Source organism: Cinclus cinclus, chromosome 27 (genome assembly GCF_963662255.1).
Source record: "Cinclus cinclus chromosome 27, bCinCin1.1, whole genome shotgun sequence".
NCBI classification, from domain to species: domain Eukaryota; kingdom Metazoa; phylum Chordata; class Aves; order Passeriformes; family Cinclidae; genus Cinclus; species Cinclus cinclus.
In genome coordinates, this window is record NC_085072.1 from 6,070,739 (window position 1) to 6,089,261 (window position 18,523).

Consider the following 18,523-nt stretch of genomic DNA (forward strand, 5'->3'; position numbering starts at 1 on the left):
AGGGGGTCAGGGAGCAGGGGGGTCAAGGAGCAGGCAGGACGGATCTGCCCAAGGGCAGCCTGGCCACGGCAGCCCATCCACCGGAGCTGTTAGAGCTCCTTGTCCCAAGTGCTGGCAGCTGCCCCAGCCCCTGAAATGCCGGGGCGAGGGACACGGTTGCCACGGGCAGTGAAAGCCAGGGGCTCACTGCGGGCTTTGTGCGCAACACCCACCGCGCGCTTTGCTTTCGCAGCCCCGTTTCCAGGGAAACAAAAGCCCCAGTTTTCTTTTGTGAGCACAAAACTGGATTTTTCCTTTCATCCTCCTCCCCCCCACCCCGTGCTGGGCCCCACGGTTTGGGAGAAGAGGGGTCTCATCTTGGCACAGGGATGCAGGGGTGCTCAGAGCCCGGGCCATACCTTCAGTCCCCTTTGTGCCCACGGGGTGAGCGGGGTCCCCGTGAGGCTTTGCTGGCTGTGGGGCAGTGGGGGAGGGCATCTCTCATGTGCCTGGTCCACATCGCTCCGTCCTGAGCCCGGGCCAAGGGCGAACAAAGCCAGGCTTGTACTGCAGCCCCGCGGGGCGGCAGGCGTGGGGAGGGGACAGGGGGTGCAGGCAGCACTGTCGCCATGGCCTGCAGCCCCACAGCAGGCACAGCACGCCACGGGATGGGCTGAACCCCGGCCCTGCTCCCACCCTGCTGCCTGGGCACCTGCCAAGCACAGGACACATCAGCAGAGCGCATGGCAGGGGCCACTCCCGGGGACCCCAGCAGCAGTGGCCACCACCTCCCTGCAGAAGCCACCTCCAAAAGACACAGGGCAGGGCGAGCCCCGCAGCAGTGGGCACAGCCCCCTGGGGGTGCAGGGAGAGGGGGAAGGAGCACTGCAGGTCCCCCACACCCAGCAGGGTTCTGCAACATTCTGGGACACAACAGGGGCAGAGGAAAGTCCAGCAGCAATGACCGCAGCGGATGGAATGTCCGAGCAGGTCTTGGAACCCAGGCCAAGAAAACAAGGCACCTTGAACCATGAGAGGTGCCTCCAGCATGACCACACAGGTGCCCAGTGCTACCCTGGGGACTGGGCCCTCCCTCCCAGGCAGGGCCTCGAAGGATGGGTGGCAGAGATTGTGAGGAAGTAACATGATTGCAACCACACCAAACCACACCCACAACGCAAAATTGTTAATTTATTATTAGGAGGCAAAAAAATTGTACAGTTACAAGAATCATTTCCCAACAGAGGTCAAATCTGAGTCAAAAATCTCTCTTACAAAAAAAAAAAAAAAAAAAAAAAAGAGGGGGTGGGGGGTGACAACACTTTACAAGTCATTAAATTAAAAAAAAAAAAAGAAAAAGAAACCTCTCTTTGTGCAATTCTGCAAAAACAAGAACAGAAGGTAAATGCCCAGCCTGATACCCTGGAGCCAAGTGGGAGGAGGCTGAGAGGGGCACTGCAGCCCTCCAGCCATCCCCGCCCTATGCCCCAGCCCTGCACTGGGACCTGCATACCCACCCTCCAGTGCCAGCTCAGTCCCCCTAAACTGGCCCCAAACAACCTGACCAGGCCTCCAGGCTGCACCTCAGAGCCCCAGCCAATGGCACAGACATGGCACAGACAGCCACAGCCTTTCTTACCCCACAGGACTCCCCAGGCCCTGCACCCTGTGCAGACACAGACCAGAGTGTTGTCCCCATAAGCCCTGCTGCCCCTGCCCCGTGGCTCCCATACCTCCCAGTCAGGGCAGCATGGAGTCAGGGCTCCCACACCTCCCAGAGCAGGGGGTGGCATGGGGAGCAGGGCATGGGGAGCAGGGCACGGGGAGTAGCAATGTGGTGCAAGCATGGAGAGCAGGGAATGGGGAGCAGGACATGGGGAACAGGCACAGGGCACACCCCTGGGTCTGGTGAGCAGCACTGAGGGTGCACAGATGCTCTGAGTGTGTCTCCAGGTGCCTCCATGTGTCCCTCTCTCTCTGGCATCCCAAGGGATATCCCTGGCCAGGGCAGAGCCAGCAGCCCCAGCCAGGCACAGGTGATGCCACTGGGCATGTGGGGAGCCAGCACAGCCATCTGAGAGGTTACAGGGGGCTGAGCCAGCCCTGGGACAGGTGGGAGGCAGGTCCCAGCCCCCAGCTCTCCCAGGGACTGCTGGCATTGCTGGGCCCCCAGCACTGGTACCAGTGCCCCAGATCATCCCCCAAGCAGCCAGGCTGGGCAGTGGGCAGGCTTCTGCCCAGGCACAAGAGCAGGGGACACGTGGGGCAGGGGGACAAGTGACCCTGGGCCCCAAAGAGGGGTTGGGAAGTGGAGGCAGTAGGGGGAGGCTGATGGCAGTGGCTCGTGGCTAATCCCTGTCCCCCGGAGGGGTGAGGAGCCTGCAGGTGGCATTGACACGCCCTCCCCCCAGCCCGAGGCAGGAAGGGCAAGGTGGGCACCCCCAACACCTCCAGGGTGGTCTCTGCCTGGAGGCAGCAGTAGGACATCCAGAGAAGAGAAGAGGGCTGGCACAGCCCCATCCCCAAGGGCTGTCTTCTGCTACCACCCTCCTCCTTCTCCTCCCAGTGCTGACCCTTGGCTGCCCTTGGGGAGTCCCCAGCTTTCCTACCACTCACAGGGCCCAATTTAATAACAGCACTATCCCTTAAATTAAAAAATTAAAATATATATACATATATATATATACTGTATACACAGACAACAACAGAACAGTGCCAAAATGGAGGAAGAGACAGGGGAGGAGAGGGGGAGAGGAGGGCAGTCAGACATCTTTACAATAAAAACAAGGACTCTGCCCCAATGTGAGCAGAGTCTGGGGTCCCCTAAAAATACCCATCTAGAGAGAGAGCTGGAGGGACAGAGCAGGAGAGAGGGGCATGGGCTTGTACAATGGCATCTTCCCAATCTGAGCCAGGCCCACGGGACCTCAGCTTCGCCTGGACTTCGAGTGCTGGATAAGCCACTGTAGGGTGATGTCTGCAGAGACAAGGGGACACTTACAGCCTCTGCCTCTGGCTGTCACCTCCCCTGTGCCCAGGCAAACACATGGGCACGGGCTGCCCCCCACAACCCCCATGACCCAGCCCATGGCACTCACCAATGTTGTCCTTTTCTTTGCAGGAGATGGAATAGCAACAGATCTCTCGGTCTTGGATGGCAGAGAGGTTCCTGTGGGAAGGGAGCAAGTGCTGGCTGCAGACACTGAGCTCTGTGGCGTGACCTGGGAGACATCCTCAGGCAGCCCCAGAAGGGTCCTTTTGGACTCTGTCTCTGAGACAGGGCACAATGAAGCAGCAGCAGCTCCCCAGGCTCTGCAGGAGGGTCAGGCAAGGGCACCATCGCTCCATGCCTGAGGGGCAGGGCTGGTCTGGGGGGGTGGTCTGCATGTGACAGGGCTGGAGGGACCCGATCCCACAGAGACCCTGGCCAACAAATTCAATAGGCTCCCCCCCAACCCTGCAGCCAGATGGGGCAGGAAAGTTTTGGGAATGGCACAGTGCCCATGGTCCAGAGGTGCTCTGAGAGGTGGCTGAAGGGGAGGAAATGCTGTGAGTCAGTGCAGAATCCCAGATTCCCCCTGTGAAGCAGCCCAGCCCCACTGTCCAGTGTGGTATCTGGGGGACACCAGCTCCACCAGCCAGTGCCACACTGTGCCGGGCCCCCACACCATCGTGTGGGACCCAACCCTGGCACTGGTGGTTCCAGCTCCTCTGTGTCTGCACGAGGCATCACCTTGAACAACCTCAGCCACCCTCCTCTGCCAGCCCACCCCAGGCAACACAGCGGCACCCCAGATGGTGCTGGTGGGGACATGGCAGAACGGAGAGGGGCTCACACTATGTCACACCCCCTTGTGCCCTGGCACACTTACATCTTCTCAATGAGTTCCTTCTCATCCAAGGCACCGGGCAGGTCCCGCTTGTTCCCCAGAACGAGGACCTGCAGAGCAAGACAGGGAACACCTGAAGCACCCTGCCACCAGACCAGGCAGGAACCTGCTTCTGCCACCAGACAGCCACTACTCCACTAGGACGTCCCAGACAGAGAAACCCCCTTCAGCAGCACTCAGCAGGCAGAGCACTTCAATTAACTGCCCTATTAGCCTGTACACAGCATCTCCTGTGTACTCCCTGCTCCCAGTGCAGAGTTGGCGCCACAGCACATCCTCTCTGAGGAGCACCAGCATCTGCTGTGCCATGTAGGATATTCTCCCAGGAGCCTCTCTGTCTCTGAGCAAAAAGTCAAGTGAAATGGCTAACACTGACGTGATCCAGCAGGAGCAAGCTGTGGATGCCAGGCAGAACCCATTCTGCAGGCAGCCAGCCCAAACCAGGATCAGCTGTTTGTGCCATCACTGATCTCTCCTTCAGGGCTCTTGAGAGCCACAAAAGCATTCTCAGATTGTGTAAGGAAAATAAGCACCCAGCAGGGCTGGTTTGTCCCTCTGGAGCAGCCATGTGACTGTCACCTGACGGGTGGTTCCGGGGCTCTGCAGCAGCACAGGATGAGTATCCCCTGTTTCAATCAGGAGCCTTGTTCTCAGAAGAGAGCCTTCAGAGGCTTGCAACTGCAACATGGTATGTTAGGAGCTTAATTTAGCTGGCAACGGACATTTGGGATCCGTGGCAAGATCTTCAGCTAGCTCCTTTCAAAGGATGCTGATTTGGGATGGCTGGTGCACAGCTCACCTGACACACACAGCATGCCCAGCACTGCACCACATCCAACCTCCTGCACATCACAGCCCAGCAGCTCCCCTCCCAGGACACAGGACCTTCCTGCCACACCATAAATCAGGTGCAAATCCACGTAAGAGGATTTCACCCAGAGGTCCTGATCTCTGCCCTAAAGGTCCCTCTCTGTTGCTTGGCCCAGTTCTGACCTAGAAAGTGTCATTGTCCCAGCCGGCACCCTCAGGAGTGCAGCAGGGAACTGACACCTGCATGAAAGGGGAGCCACTCCCTGAATCTGCTCTGCAAGCCTTGGCAGTGCCCAGCCTTGGCACCACGAGTGGCTGGGGGCACTGACTGAGGCACCAGCTCACCGGGATGCCCTGGAGCTGCGGCTTGTCAAGCAGGTTGTGCAGTTCGTTCTTAGAGGCTTCTATCTTCTCCTGGTCAGCAGCATCCACCATGTACCTGCAAGGGAAGGGACAGCCCTGACACAGGCGCCCAGGTCTCCACGCTCTCGTGGTGTGCTGAGCTCCATGTCACCCTCAAACTCCTCCCACAGCAGCTCAAAGCAAACTGGGTCAGCACGTGGAGGTGGCCGATAACAGGATCCTTCCCCCAGGATGCCTCTTCCCAAGGATGGCTATGGAGCTGAGAGCCCCTCATGTCTCACCCTATCCTTGTCTCTGCAGGTGTCAACCCGCTGACAGCAGGTTCAGACTGGGAGAGGGAAGCCCAGGCAGGAAAAGCTGCAGGACACACATCGTCTCCAACAACATGTGCATATGGCAGCTCCCATGTAAACATCAGGATAGAGGACCAGCAGAGAAGGCAAGAGAAGCTGAGGATGGAGAGGTGATGATGATCCAGGAAGGGGAAGGACCTCCTCATCCCATCAATGGGATAATCTTGGGAGGGGCCATGGAACACGTGGATGTGAAGCCAGTGGGCACCAATGCTCCTCTGAGCAGAAGGGGAGATTTGGGGAAGGATTTTGTTCTTACAGGCCAACTTCTATCCTACAAAGGATGTCAGTGAAGCCAAAACTTCACTGGAAATTTTTGGGTGAGGAACTGGTCAAAGCAGCCTTGATTTCAAAGATCAAGAAGCTTGCAGAGAAGGAGTGGGAAACACCAGCTCATCAGGCTTTGGGGAGTTATTTAAAAATAGAAAAAGAGCTACTAACTACTGAAGTGCTTAACACAGGAAAATGGGAACGCTGTGCCAAGAGGGAAATGCACCCCCAGGGACTGCCCCAGCATGTTGGGCATGGGGGGGAGAGCTGAGAGCAAAGGGAAAGGGACCTGACACAGCTCGATGTGATGAGGGCAGACTCCAGTGTGACCTGGATGCTGACAGGTCCTCTTGTTTCCTGACAACCACATGGGCCAAAATTACAACATTATGAAAGGAGGCAGCAAAAGGAGTGAAAAGACAGATATTTTGTTATTTCCAGCAAAGCTCATTGTAATAAAAACCCTCCTGCAGGTCCAAGGCCATATCCCACCATGGTGACAGTCTGCAAGGAGAAGACACCACTGTCCAAACATGCAGAACAAGCAGTACCACACTCCTCCCCACCAGCCCAGGCTTACAGTTGGGGAGGGCAGCACAGAAAGCAACCCTCCCAATCTCAGGGTATGGTCATTTGGGAAAAGATCCCATAAATCTCATTTTCTGACTGGGTTTAAGTAATCCCAGTATGGTGTCCCAGGATTTGTCCTTTGAAATAGGCAACCTGCTTCCCATGAGTGCCTTGCCATGCTCACCCTGAGCCTGGACTCCCTGGGGTTGCCTTTACTGCACTGTTTGCAAGCAGGGGACACCCAGGGACACTCAGATTTGCTGACTCAGTAGCAGGTGAGACTCCTGCTCTTAGCACAAGATTTATCTGGCAGCATATAAATATCCTGACCTGGAAACCAGCCTCTGGGAAGGGCTGAGCCCCTGGGTTTGCTCAGCCCCTGTGCTGAGCAAACAGCCCAGAGGATGTATGGGAGCGTGGAAGGCTAAGATCTGAGGAACAGAGCTGGACTGAGTAATGCAGCAAGGGAAGAGAAGGATGTGGCATAGCTGGAGGGACCTGGCTGTCCTTTGCTCAAAGCCCATGTTGACATCAGTCCCCAGGGAAAGTATCAGGAAGAAAGGAGGCTCAGGGGGGACCTTCTTGGTCTCTCCAATTCCCTAACAGGAGGGTGAGCCAGGTGGGGGTCGGGCTCTCCTCCCAGGAAACAAGCGACAGGACCAGAAGAAATGGCCTCAAGTTGAACCAGGAGAGGTTCAAGGTTGGATATCACGGAAAATTTCTCCCTAAAAGGGTGGTAAGGCCCTGGCACAGGTTCCTCAGTGGCAGAGTCACCATCCCTGGAGGTATTCAAAAACCATCTGAGAACACAGTCTAGTAGTGAATATGGTAGTGTTAGGTTAATGGTTGGACTCAATGATCTTCGAGGCCTTTTCCAACCTTCATAATTCCATGATGATTCGGTGATTCTAACTCCTGACACAGGTGTCCAGCTTGGGCAGCAAAGGCACCCCAGCACCCTGGGGTGGGGTGATGCCCCCAGCCCCTGGCAGGGCTCAGCAGCAGCACAGGGGTGGCAGCAGGGCTCTGGGATACTCACACGATGGCACTCACTCCACGGCAGTATCGCTCCCACATGCTGCGGAACCGTGGCTGCCCGCCGATGTCCCAGAGCTGTGCCGGGGAGATGGCAGCGTTAGCACCGTGCCCATCACCCCACACTCCTGCCCGACACTCTTCCTCCCCCATGTGGCCACCTGGGGCATTTTGGCCGTGTACCAAGCCCACCCCCATCCTCTCCTCTTCAGCTCCAAGCTCATGAGGAGGCTCCTGACCTGATAATGAAGGGAGAAACCTCCGGAAGAAGAGCTGGAGGATGCTGAATCCCCCTGCACTGCGACTCTACTGGCATGGAGGGACCCCCTGGCCCAAGCCGGTGCTCCTCCCCATGCCCATCACACCTCCTGGCATCTCCCTGAGGCATTTCCCATTTAAAAACATTAGGCATACTCTCAAAAGCATTCCTGCAGCAGCCAGAGATCCCCCAGCCAGCTTTTCAAGCCTGTCCAACAGCTATTTCCCAGTACAAGCCCGGGCCCTTGAAAAAAACAGAACAGGTAGAACCCTCCTCTTCCTTTGCTCCCAAGGCACAGACCACCCCTGCAAGCCAGGATCTGTTTTTCCCAGCACTACCACGCTCAGCCAGGTGATCACATCCGTAAGTCCCCACCAGGAAGCTACAGGTATAAGGAAACCTCCAGCATTGCAGCCCAGACTGACTCTTACTGCTTAAGTGTGGAACTCCTACAGCCCTTTCCACCACCTCCTCTGGTGGGTACCTGCAGGACACTTACAGGGCAAATCTTTTACTTCCAGATGTGAATCACAGTCTCTGGAAACGTTACCAAAACACATCGATGTGTTGGAGACATGATTTAGTGATGAGCATGGCACTCCTGGGGGAAGTGTTAGACTCGATCTTAAAGGGACTTTCCACCCTTAATGCTGCTATGCTTCTATTCCATGAGCTGCAGCTAGGATCCCTGGAGTTCTTCCACCTCCAGAAGAAGAGCCACCGATCTCCCTCCCTCACTTTCAACTTTAATCCCTCACCAGCAGTAACAACTGCATCTTACCTTTATGGTAACATTCCCTTTGGTGATCTTCCTCATGTTAAAACCCACTGTTGGGATCATGTCTTCATTGAACTGTCCTGACTGCAAGGAACAAGGTGAAAGAGCGTTAGGAAGTAGAGGAACAGGGCCAGCCTGCCCTGGCAGGGCAGCAAGGCTGACAGCCTGGGATAACCCCAAAGGCTCTGCCAGCCCTGCCCTGGGCACGGTGCAACCCTCCTGCAGGTCCAAACCAGGAGCACAGAGCCCAGGAGACACGGTGACACCAGGACTAGGGAATGTTGCTCTATTCCAGCTGGGAGAAAGCCTGGTGGGCAGAGGGAAGCCATTGTTTCATTGTCCAGGGCTTGGTGAGCATCTTGCATGTAAATCACCCCCTCTTTGTATACCACTGTTATTAGTACTGATGCTCATACTTTCCTCTTATCTCGTTGCTGTTTTTAGTAAATTGTTCTTATCTCAAGCTGTGATCTTTGCCTTTTGTGCTTCCAGTTTGGAGGGGGAAGGGGAAGCAAGAGGCAGCAAACACCTGACACCAGTGGGAGCACCAAACTGGGGAATACCATTCTTAAACCATGAGGCTGTGGCTGCTGCAATGGGCACAGGTGTCCTGAGTGTCCCAGTGCAGTCCCCAACCCTGTAGCGAGCTGCCAGCCTCAGCCCTGTTGTCCTGGTGGGCTGGGGGCTTGCCCATCCCAGCTCTTTCAAGCCCTTTGTGGGAGGAGGCTGAGACCTTCATCCTCTGCAGTGACCTCTGGTGAGGCAGCCCTGCAAGGACTCCCGGGGTTTCAGGCTGGGCTTCTCACCCATGGAGCCACCTCCTGCTCCAGCTCCTTTCCAGCTGCAAGTCCTGCAGGTGCCAGCATGCAGCATGTTTCCTGCTTTGGATCATTTAGGGCCCAGCTCAAAATCAGACTGACTTCTGCTTTCAGGCGAGTGCTGTCTACACGGGTCGTCCCTCAGTTCTCCATCCTGCCTGTGCTGGATAACTTGGGGGTCACAAAGTGTCCCCCTCCTGCCCCCAGGAGCTGCTCCCAGTGCTGCTCCAATGTCTGTTCAGTTTATGGATCACACGCATGAGATCCCTGTGGGGCTGAAGCATCCCAGCACTGCTGTGGAACAGGTCAGGACTGTGGGAGCAGTGAGCAGGAACCAGCCCTCTGTTGATGCTGGCTCATGAGCCCACGTGCCCAGCACCACACCACAGGGTCTGGCAAAGCCCACCCCACGTTCCAGTGTGCTGCTCAAATCCCAAGGCTGCAGGACAGGCCCAGGTGGAGCAGCACACAGGGACGTTATGGGCAGTCCCAGCAGTGATGTGGCATCTCTGGGGCAGGAGACAGGAGCTGGCACAACCCACTGCCTCCAGCAGCTTCCCTGGGACTCAAACCAGGCTTAAAGCCTGTACATGCATCCTGAGGGGAGGCCACGCTGTGGAATGCTGAGGAGCCAGTAGGGCAGAATGTTCCACAACCAGGAGAATGCAGCTGTGGGGATTTTGGCCACCAGTGTCAGAAACCTGCAGGAACCACCAACCATGGCCAAACTCATCCTAGCAGCATTCTACTACCTTAAAACTCTCAGTTTCTTGAGGGCTTTTCTCTTAGTTACAAAAACCTCAAAACAGGAAGTCAGTTTATGCTATTTTATCATAAGCAGATTTTTGTGCCTGGTTCAGTCTGTGCCTCCTCCAGATGCAGCACATCAGCAAGTCCCCAGGGTTTTCCTGACCTCCTCCAAATGCTCTGCAATACACTCTGCTTCCCTTTTTCATATCCCTTTCACATCCAGCAGCAAAACCCAGCGGCCAAGGGGTGTTCAGGCCATGCTGCACCCAGAAAACACTGTGAGGAAGGGCATGGGGAGAGGAGGGGAAGCAGGCAGGGATCCACAGGGGATGTCTCCTTTGGATTGAGGTTCAACACACAGCTGAGCTTTATGAAATGAAGAAATTCTCAGGCTTTGATCGGTAGACATGGAGAGCAGTTCCTGAAGAGCTCTTGGAAGCTGCAGGCACCACCCTCAGGAATTCCAGACCACATCATGGGATCTGCTGGCTGTGCAAAACCACACAAGATACGGTCCTCATGTGATAGAAGCTTCTCCCAGGAAGGGTGTCAATGTAGGAGCCAGGAGTCACCTCTTCTTTCCTCCATGGGTGGGACAGAGCATGTCTGTGTGAGGGACCACAGCCTTGCTCCCTGCCCCAAACCCCTCTCCCATTGCAGCACCTGCCTCCAGGCTGTCCACGGCCAAGGGGCCAAAACAAAACCATTTGAGTTTTCCCAAACAGGCTGAGCTGGGAATGCAGTGCATTGTGTGGTCCAAGATGGCTCACATGTGCTCCCTGTTGTCCCAACACCCACAGAAGCATCTTGCACGTGCTTTGCCTGCATCAGCTCCTCCTGCACCAGCTGCTCTCTGAAAGCAACTCTCAGTGGTGGAAACCCAGCTTCCTCTTCCCTCTCCAACTACTCCTGACACTGGTGCCTTCAGTAGACTTTCAGCTCCCTGCAGGGCCCAGACATCCAGAGCTCCACTGCCAGGAAAGCAGTGAGCACCCAGATAGAGACAAGCAAAAGCTTCACTGGACACATTCTTCCCCAAAATTTTGATTATGTAATAGACATAGCATCCATGCTCACCCTGAAGATGATGCCAAGCCACACCAATTGCTTAAGAATGGGATTCCACTGGGAAACACAAAAATCACTGCAGGCAAGATCTACAGACTCCAGTTCCTTGCTGGTTCTGCCAGAGTCACCTACTGCTCTGCACAAACCATTCTGACTTGGTGCCAGGCCTGGAAGGCAAGAGATCTTTTTGCCTAGCCCAAACACCTTCCAGTTGGATCACTGGGAGAGGTGGCCAGAATTCAGGTTTTGCCAGGGCAAGTGGTGCCCCCGGCTCATGCTGCGCCCCACCCTGACACAAGCACATAGTTACTGCATCACTGCCATTTCAGCCAGGCTCAGACAGGGCCTGGGACCTCAGCTCACTGGCACATACAGAGAAGCCATCTCAGCCTCCACCTGCCCTGGTGAGCAGCATGCAGGGCTGAGGTGGCCAGGCCCTGCTCCTCACCACGGCCAAGGGGCTGTCACCCTGTCCCAGCACAGGATGACACTGAGCTGATGTGACCGGCTCTAGATAAATCACTGCTGGCTGTTCTGCAGCCCTGCTCCCCAGAGGGCAGAGATGGCAGTGCTGGAAGCCTAACCCTGGATCTATTCAGTTGTGCTTCCACCAGAGCACGGCCCTCTGTGGGACAGAGGCAGGAGCTCAAACCGCCTTGGGTTGGGTGTCTCCCAACACTGCCTGGACCATCCCCAAAACTGCCCAGCCTGGCACTCCTGCAGGCATCTCCCACCACGTACCACTTGAGTCCTTGCCAAACCCTGTCCAAGCTCTAACATGGAGGGAAACTTACATATAAAAGATAAAAAAGAAATGTTTTATGATGTGAGAGGTGAAGCTCTTGCACAGGTTACCCAGAGAAGCTGTGGCTGCCCCATCCCTGGAAATGTTCAAGGTCAGACTAGATGGGGCTTGGAGCAAACCAGCCTAGTGGAAGGTGTCCTTGTATGTACCTGCCAGTGGTCAGGGTGTTGGACAAGATGATCTTTAAAGGTCCCTTCAAACCCAAATCACTCTGTGATCCTACCTCAGGAATGTCACACTGTCCATTTTTCTTGGCTCATGTTGACAGAGCTTGCATCAGCAACACAAGACCATGCCCCAGCCACATTCTCCTCCTCTTCCAGGAATATGCAGAAACTCCCCAGAAAACCTGCAGCCTTCTGCATTATGGTGCAAAGACACACCTGTGGAGGGCTCCGATGCTGCATCTGGAGGCAGAATGACCATGAGGCAGCATGAGAACCCACGGCCACCTCCCAGCCATGCTGGCCCTGCCAGACCCCACTCGGGGGGCACACCAGGAGTTCCTGGGAGAGGTGGGTGTCAACACAGACTGGCACAAATGCATCAGAACAACATCTCCCTGCTACTTCCTCAGCACCTCTCTCCTCTACCTCCCCAGCAAACCCTGGGGACCTTACAGACTTGGAGCTGCACCTTCCCTCCGAGGCTCGGACACCAGAGCACCAGAGACACCAGAGCATGCTGCCAAGAGGGGCCAGCTGCTGGTGACGGGGTCAGTGTCTCTCTGAGGGTGGGTGCGAGCAGGTGCTGAGCTCTGCAGTCCCCTGAGCCACTACCAGGCCATTCCTCTCCTGGCTGCACTGTTGGGAGAGCTGGCTACCTGCCACACCATCCACCATGCTACCTGTGCCAAACATGAGGCTGATGTGGTTCCACAGGATGGTCAGGTTGGAAGGACCACAGTGGGTCATATGATCCAACCTCCATGCTCAGCCAGGGCCATCCCAGAGCACATGGCACAGCATTATTCCCAGACAGTTCTGGAATGTCTCCAGTGAGGGGGACTCCACACCCTCTCTGGGCAGCCTGTTCAGTGCACAGTCACTGCACAGGAAAGAAGTTCTTCCTCATGTTCAGGTGGAACTTCCTGGGCATCAGTTTCTGCCCATTCCTCTTGTTCCTTTGCTGGGCCCCAGGGAGCAGAGCCTGGTGCAAACTCTGATCCCTCCCTGCAGGCACTGATAGACACTGATGTGGGCCCCTCTCAACCATCTCTTTTTGGCTGTTTGGCTCAACAGCCTCAGCCCCTTCAGCCTGTCCTCATAAGAGAGATGCTCCAGTCCTGTCAGCACCTTCACAGTCTCCACTGAACTCTTGCAGCACTGGTCTGAATCACTTTCCAGGCAGGGCTGAAGCACAGGACGGTGCACCAGAGCTCCCACCACATGTCCAACAACCTAGCACTTGTGGTTTCCCTCTCCTGGAAGGCTCTAGCACAGGTAGGATGTGTTTGATGTTAAAAAGCAGCTTGTTTCTAATCATGAACTGACAGATTTTGGGCCCCAGCACCCGTTGAGAAGCTCTCCGTGCCTTCAAGTAACCCACGTTGCCACCAGACTGGTGAAAAGGCAGCTAAAAACCCACTAGCTTCAGATTAAATCAAGACCAGGTGTATCTACATTTTTCACTTCTCCTTGCAGAAAAGACTTCAAGCCTTCAAGACTTCAAGCTAGGAAAAGAAAAAATAAGTCCTGGAAAACCAAAGCCCCCAGGCAGATGACCCAGGAGGAGTCACTCCGATCAACCATAGCGGTCTTCAGCAAAGCCCTTGCACAACCACAGCCACCCACCTTCCAGGGAACCACAGTCCATATTTCAGTCAGGTGCAGCTACAAATCCTGGAAGAAAAGGATGGTGCCAATCCCCCCCCCGAGAGCAGCTCCAGTCCCAGAAAGGTTTCTTGCAACATCTCTCCAACAACCAAAATCCCATACTTCTTCAGTTCAGGTTTTATCCCCCACAAAGTCCAAATCACAGCTATTTCCTCCTCCAACAACCCCATTGCAACACCCTAAAGGCAGGAGCCTGCAGACCTTCTCAGGCAGTTCCTGTCCAGTTGGCATATTCTGTGTCATGCTTCTATTTTGCTGTGCATAACAAGTCCTTCTTTCCAGAATGTCTTCTCAAAAGTTAGTGCCCCCTTTTGTGTGCATCTGCCACAAAAGTTGAACTTTCCAAGTAACTTGAGAGGCCGAACTCAGCACCCTGAGCCTGATTGTTATGTGAGGGTCTCAAATACCCCACAGCTGACCTGAGAGGCCAGCAGGCCATGGTGCCAACTTCAGCCACCTCAAGAGCTGCTCTAATTCCTCTAAGCCCCTTTTCTCTACACCAGCAATCCTGGCTAAGCAGAGAGTCCCAGACCCCAGTGTCCTGCCAGGGGGGTCTTGCCCACAGAAAATGTGCCAGGTACAAAGATTTACTCACAGAAGCAAACCCCACAAAGCTCACGCGGAGCCCTGCCTGCTTAGATGTGGCTGGGAGAGGAGGAGGCATGTGGGGAACAGGGAGCCAAGTAAAACCAACCCTTGAGGTGTCCAGCCCTGTACAGGCAGAACAGCGCAGCAGATCTGGGATAAAGCTCCATCACACCTCACAGCTTAACTGAGTGATTAAAACCAACACTAAATTAGTTTGCCATTTTTAAGGCAGTCTGAGTGCTGTTAACAGGTAGCAGCATCCCGCAGATCCAGAGCAGGAGCAGTCCATGGGTGGCATCGCCACGTCCCACCCTGGCATGGGATTGCAAAAGTTGACTATTAAACACACAAATGGGAGGGAGAGGTCCTCTGAAAATAGGACTGGTGCTCAGGGTCACTGCCCCAGAGCCAAAACGCTCCAGGTCTCCAGAAGCTGGTGTTGGTTTATGGGGGGAACCAGCAGGAGACTGGAGCACTGAGAAGTGCGTTCCAGCAAAACAGCTTGAGAGCAGGAGTGCCATCGTGTCCAGGATGGAAAGCATTTTAGGATGACCTCTCTCTGTCACTAGACACTTCGGGAAGGACAGTTTTGCTCCTCAGCACCTCCCAAAGAGCATGGCTCCAGCAAAGAAACCTCCACATGAGCTAAAAATCCCCTCTGACAGCCCAGCAGCTTCCAGCACCCTGAGCAAGCAGCAACAACTCGCTCTGCTTCAGAGCCATGGCAGGCATGGACTTTGGAAACACGTGCAGGGACCAGGGGGCAGTGGGGGAACCAGGGCAGATCTGCATCCATCTCCTTCCATGAAACTCTCCGAGGGCAACAGCCCAAGCCCACCTCTGCAGGATCCTGCCGCCTTGCACCATCACCTATTGAGAGGGCGAGAACAACCCAAACGGCAAGAGGGGACACTCAGCCGAACATCCCCACGCGGGAAGCCACGCCCTGGGCTCCGGGCTCCGGGCTCCGGGATCCAGGACGTGCAGCTCCTTATCCACCGCGGGATGCAGAGACACCGCGGCCGAGGCAGCGCGGCCGGGGAGAGAGAGGCCGGGGTTGGAGGGGCCCAAGGCGGTTGTCGCTGCCCCGCTCGGAGCCGCTGCAAGAGCAGCCGGCACCCACAGGACGCTGCTGCTGGCGGATACTTCCCGAGGAAGGTCGCCATGCAAACACCTCCCACACCGGCGCCCAGGCAGGGAAGCCCGGTGGCACCGAGCCCGGCAGGGTCGGCATGAGGGCCCCACCTGCGCGTCCCGGCGGCGGCAGGGACGATGACAAAGCGCCTGCTGGAAGGGGTACCAGAACGGGAGCTGCCCGGTCCCCAGGGCCGCGGCTCCCGCGGCCCCAACGGGGGCCACTGCCCGGCCAGGGCACCGGCACTGGCCGCTGACCACTGCGGAGCTCCGGCCCCAGAGGGCAACGGGGGCCGGACCCTTCCCCAGGGCCCGCTCCAGCTGTGGCCCCGAGCACCCGAGCCGAGTGCGGGCTCCGAGATGCGGGGAGCAAACGCTGCGGTGTGCCGGGCCTGCACCCCACAGCGCACCCCAACACTGCATCCCGCACCCTGCACCCTAATACTGCATCCCGCACCCTGTACCCCAATACTGCATCCCGCACCCCACACTGTACCCTAATACTGCATCCTGCACCCCACACTGTACCCCACTGCTACATCCCGCTCTCCCAGCCCGCACCCCTCCTCTCCAAAGGCATTTTCAGCCTGGGGTGCAAAAGGGCGGAGATGTTCTGAGAAATACCCAGGGGTGCAATGGGGACATGCAGTGGGGGTGCAATGAGGGGGTGGCAGGCGCGGGTATGCAATGGGGTCGTAATGGGGATGCAATGGGAGTGCAATGGGGATGCAATAGGGATGGAATGGGGATGCAATGGGGATGCAATGGGGATGCAATGGGGATGTAGTGGGAGTGGGGGGGGGGGGGGGTCCAAGGAAGGGCACGTGACCCGTTGGGGATGGGGCGATGCGGGGCGTCCCCCGGCTCACCGCGATAACGTTGACGAAGGTGGTCTTGCCCGAGTACTGCAGCCCCACCAGGGTCAGCTCCATCTCCTCCTTCCAGAACAGCGCCCGGAACCAGTCCAGCAGCTTGTTGAAGAGCGCCAGCATGGTGCCGGCGGGCCGGGCCGCGCTGAGCGAGGCCGAGTTGAGCCGAGCGGAATCGGGCCGGGCCGGGCCGAGCCGAGCCGAGCCGAGTGGGGCCGGGCCGGGCAGGGCCGAGCGAGGCCGAGTGGAGCCGAGCGAGGCCGAGTCGGGGCGGGGCCAGTCGGGGTGGAGCCGGGCAGGGCCGAGCGGTGCCGAAGGAGGCCGAGCCGCCGCCTCCCCCCCGGTATTGTCCGCGCGCCGCGGGCCCTGCTGCCGCACCGCCGCGCCGGGTGGGGCCCGCGCGCCGCCTGCGCCCGCCCCGCGGCCGCGCCCCCTGCCGGCCCGGAGGACCCGGCGCACCGTACAGCCGGGCCGGATCCCCGGACGGCTCGGACAGGCCTGACACCCTGGAATGGCCCGTAGCCCTGCCCTGGTCACTCCCGGCACCCTCGCTCCCCCCCCCCCCCCCCCCCCCCCCCCCCCCGGTAACCCAGGGCTTCTCAGATCATAGTACGTCCTGAGGGAGGGGTGGATGCACCCTCGTACCACTGCACCCCACAGCCCTGCTCCCCGACACACCTGTACCCCCAGCTCCCCTGCAGCCTGCACCCAAAGCCTTCCTGCAGCCTTCCCTCTATGCCCCTGCATTTGCTACACCCCAATATCCCTCCAGCCTGCACTCCTGTGCTCCCAGCACCTTTTCACCTGGTGCCCACCGCACCGCTAGCACCAGGCACCCCCACCTCCATCCCCCCCCTGTGCCCCAGTGACCCCCGTGTTGGGCACCTGCACCCAGCACTGCCAGGTACATACCCTGAACCCGTGGCACTGCCCCGCCGCAGCTGGCACCAGCCCCTCCAGCCCTGCGGCTGGGCTCACCCCAATCCCGCACCTGTACCAGTCCTCCCAGACCCCAGCCCTCCCACACACCTGGGAGTGCCACTGGGAGCGTCACTGGGAGCCCTGGCACACACAGCAGGGCTGAGCCAGCCCGTGGGGCTGCCCCCCTGCCCTCCTGCCCCACTGCAGCCCGTGCCACCGTCCCCCTGGTGTGTCACCTGTCACACGTACAGCCGGGGCAGAACAAACAGCACCTGGTCAGCGGCCAAGGCAGGAGCTGCCCCTGGCCATGGGTGCCCCTTGCCCTGGGCTGGTGGCAGGTGCATCCAAAGGATGGAGTGGCAAAGTAACACCAGGGGTGGCGAGGCCCCAGCAGGGATCCTGGCTCCTGGGACTCGGGGAACACCGGTGGATGAGGTGGGAGGACCTGGAGGTCCAGCCCTGAGGGGGGTGCATCTTGGTGTGATGGGGCCTCCATGGACACACAGAGAATCTCATCCACTTGCTCTTCTCTTCGGTCATGGGCCAGTCACAGGCTTTGTGGCTTTGGAGGCTGCACTTTGACCTGGTGTTTCAGTCTCAGTTTCCCCAGGTGATGCCTGCGTGATGGTTCGGGTGCAGGCTGCAGTGGGTGCAGGGATGATTGGGGTGCAGGCTGCAGGGATGCTGGGGGTGCAGGTGTTTGAGGGGTGCAGGCACTGTGGGTGGTGCTGGGTGGGGGTGATGCAGGGCACGGGGGTGCAGGGGTGCTGGGGTTGCAGAGGTTCTGGGGTACTTGAGAGTGCAGGATGTGGTCAATGAAGGGGTGTGGGCTGTACAGGGGTGTGCAGGAGTGATGGGCCCAATAGCCAGGGTGGGCAGTGGGACGTAGGGGGTGCCAGGAGCCCCAAGCAATACCATAGAAGCTGACAATTCCCACCTGGAGAACGAGATACAACCCAAAGGCACAGCTTCCTCGAAGGATGTTCCTGTGAGACCTCTACCCAGCCTGCTGCCAGAACAGCTTTCAGCCATCGGGGTTGGGCGCTGCAGCCACAAAACCCTCGTGCTTTGCCCCTGCTCAGCTCTGCTGGGCTGGGTGCATGCAGAGCTGCTCCAGGTGTGTCGTGACTGTGCCTTGGCTCTGCTGTGCTCTCCCACACTGTGCTGAGCACTCAGGGCAGGGGCTGCCTGGCCATGCCATGTCAACAGGGTTCAGTTCCATCCACGTGGAATTTGAGCCAGTCCTAAAGTGAGGACTGACACACCAGGCTGTTTGTAATTCCCCTACACCAGGTCCTTTATTCCAGCAGCTGCTGGGGAGAGCCCATAAGTAGCGGTTGCTGGTGCTGTCATGAGAGACAAAGATGCTGAATCCACTGCTGGGGCTGCCTGAGTCAAATGTGTGTGCATAGGAAATAGGGAAACTGA

At 57.5% G+C, this 18,523-nt stretch overlaps 1 protein-coding gene across 1 annotated transcript; it reads right to left on the bottom strand.

The window, feature by feature from the left end:
- Positions 1 to 2,800: 2,800 nt before the first annotated feature.
- ARL8A (ADP ribosylation factor like GTPase 8A) lies at positions 2,801 to 16,318 on the bottom strand. Its single transcript, XM_062509401.1, has 7 exons — positions 16,175 to 16,318; positions 8,311 to 8,391; positions 7,275 to 7,348; positions 5,025 to 5,118; positions 3,852 to 3,919; positions 3,078 to 3,148; positions 2,801 to 2,956 (listed from the first exon to the last, which is right to left on the bottom strand). The coding sequence occupies exons 1-7, from the start codon at positions 16,295 to 16,297 to the stop codon at positions 2,907 to 2,909; spliced, it is 561 nt and encodes a 186-aa protein (XP_062365385.1). The 5' UTR covers positions 16,298 to 16,318; the 3' UTR covers positions 2,801 to 2,906.
- Between the last annotated feature and the right edge of the window lie 2,205 nt (positions 16,319 to 18,523).

Excerpts from the sequence above, each read along its gene's own strand:
- ARL8A (XM_062509401.1), bottom strand. The coding sequence starts at position 16,297 with ATGCTGGCGCTCTTCAACAAGCTGCTGGACTGGTTCCGGGCGCTGTTC. Across the intron at positions 7,349-8,310 it reads AAGGGAATGTTACCATAAAG|CTCTGGGACATCGGCGGGCA; the intron begins GTAAGATGCAGT and ends TCCCCGGCACAG. Across the intron at positions 3,149-3,851 it reads AAGGAACTCATTGAGAAGAT|GAACCTCTCTGCCATCCAAG; the intron begins GTAAGTGTGCCA and ends CCCTTCCCACAG.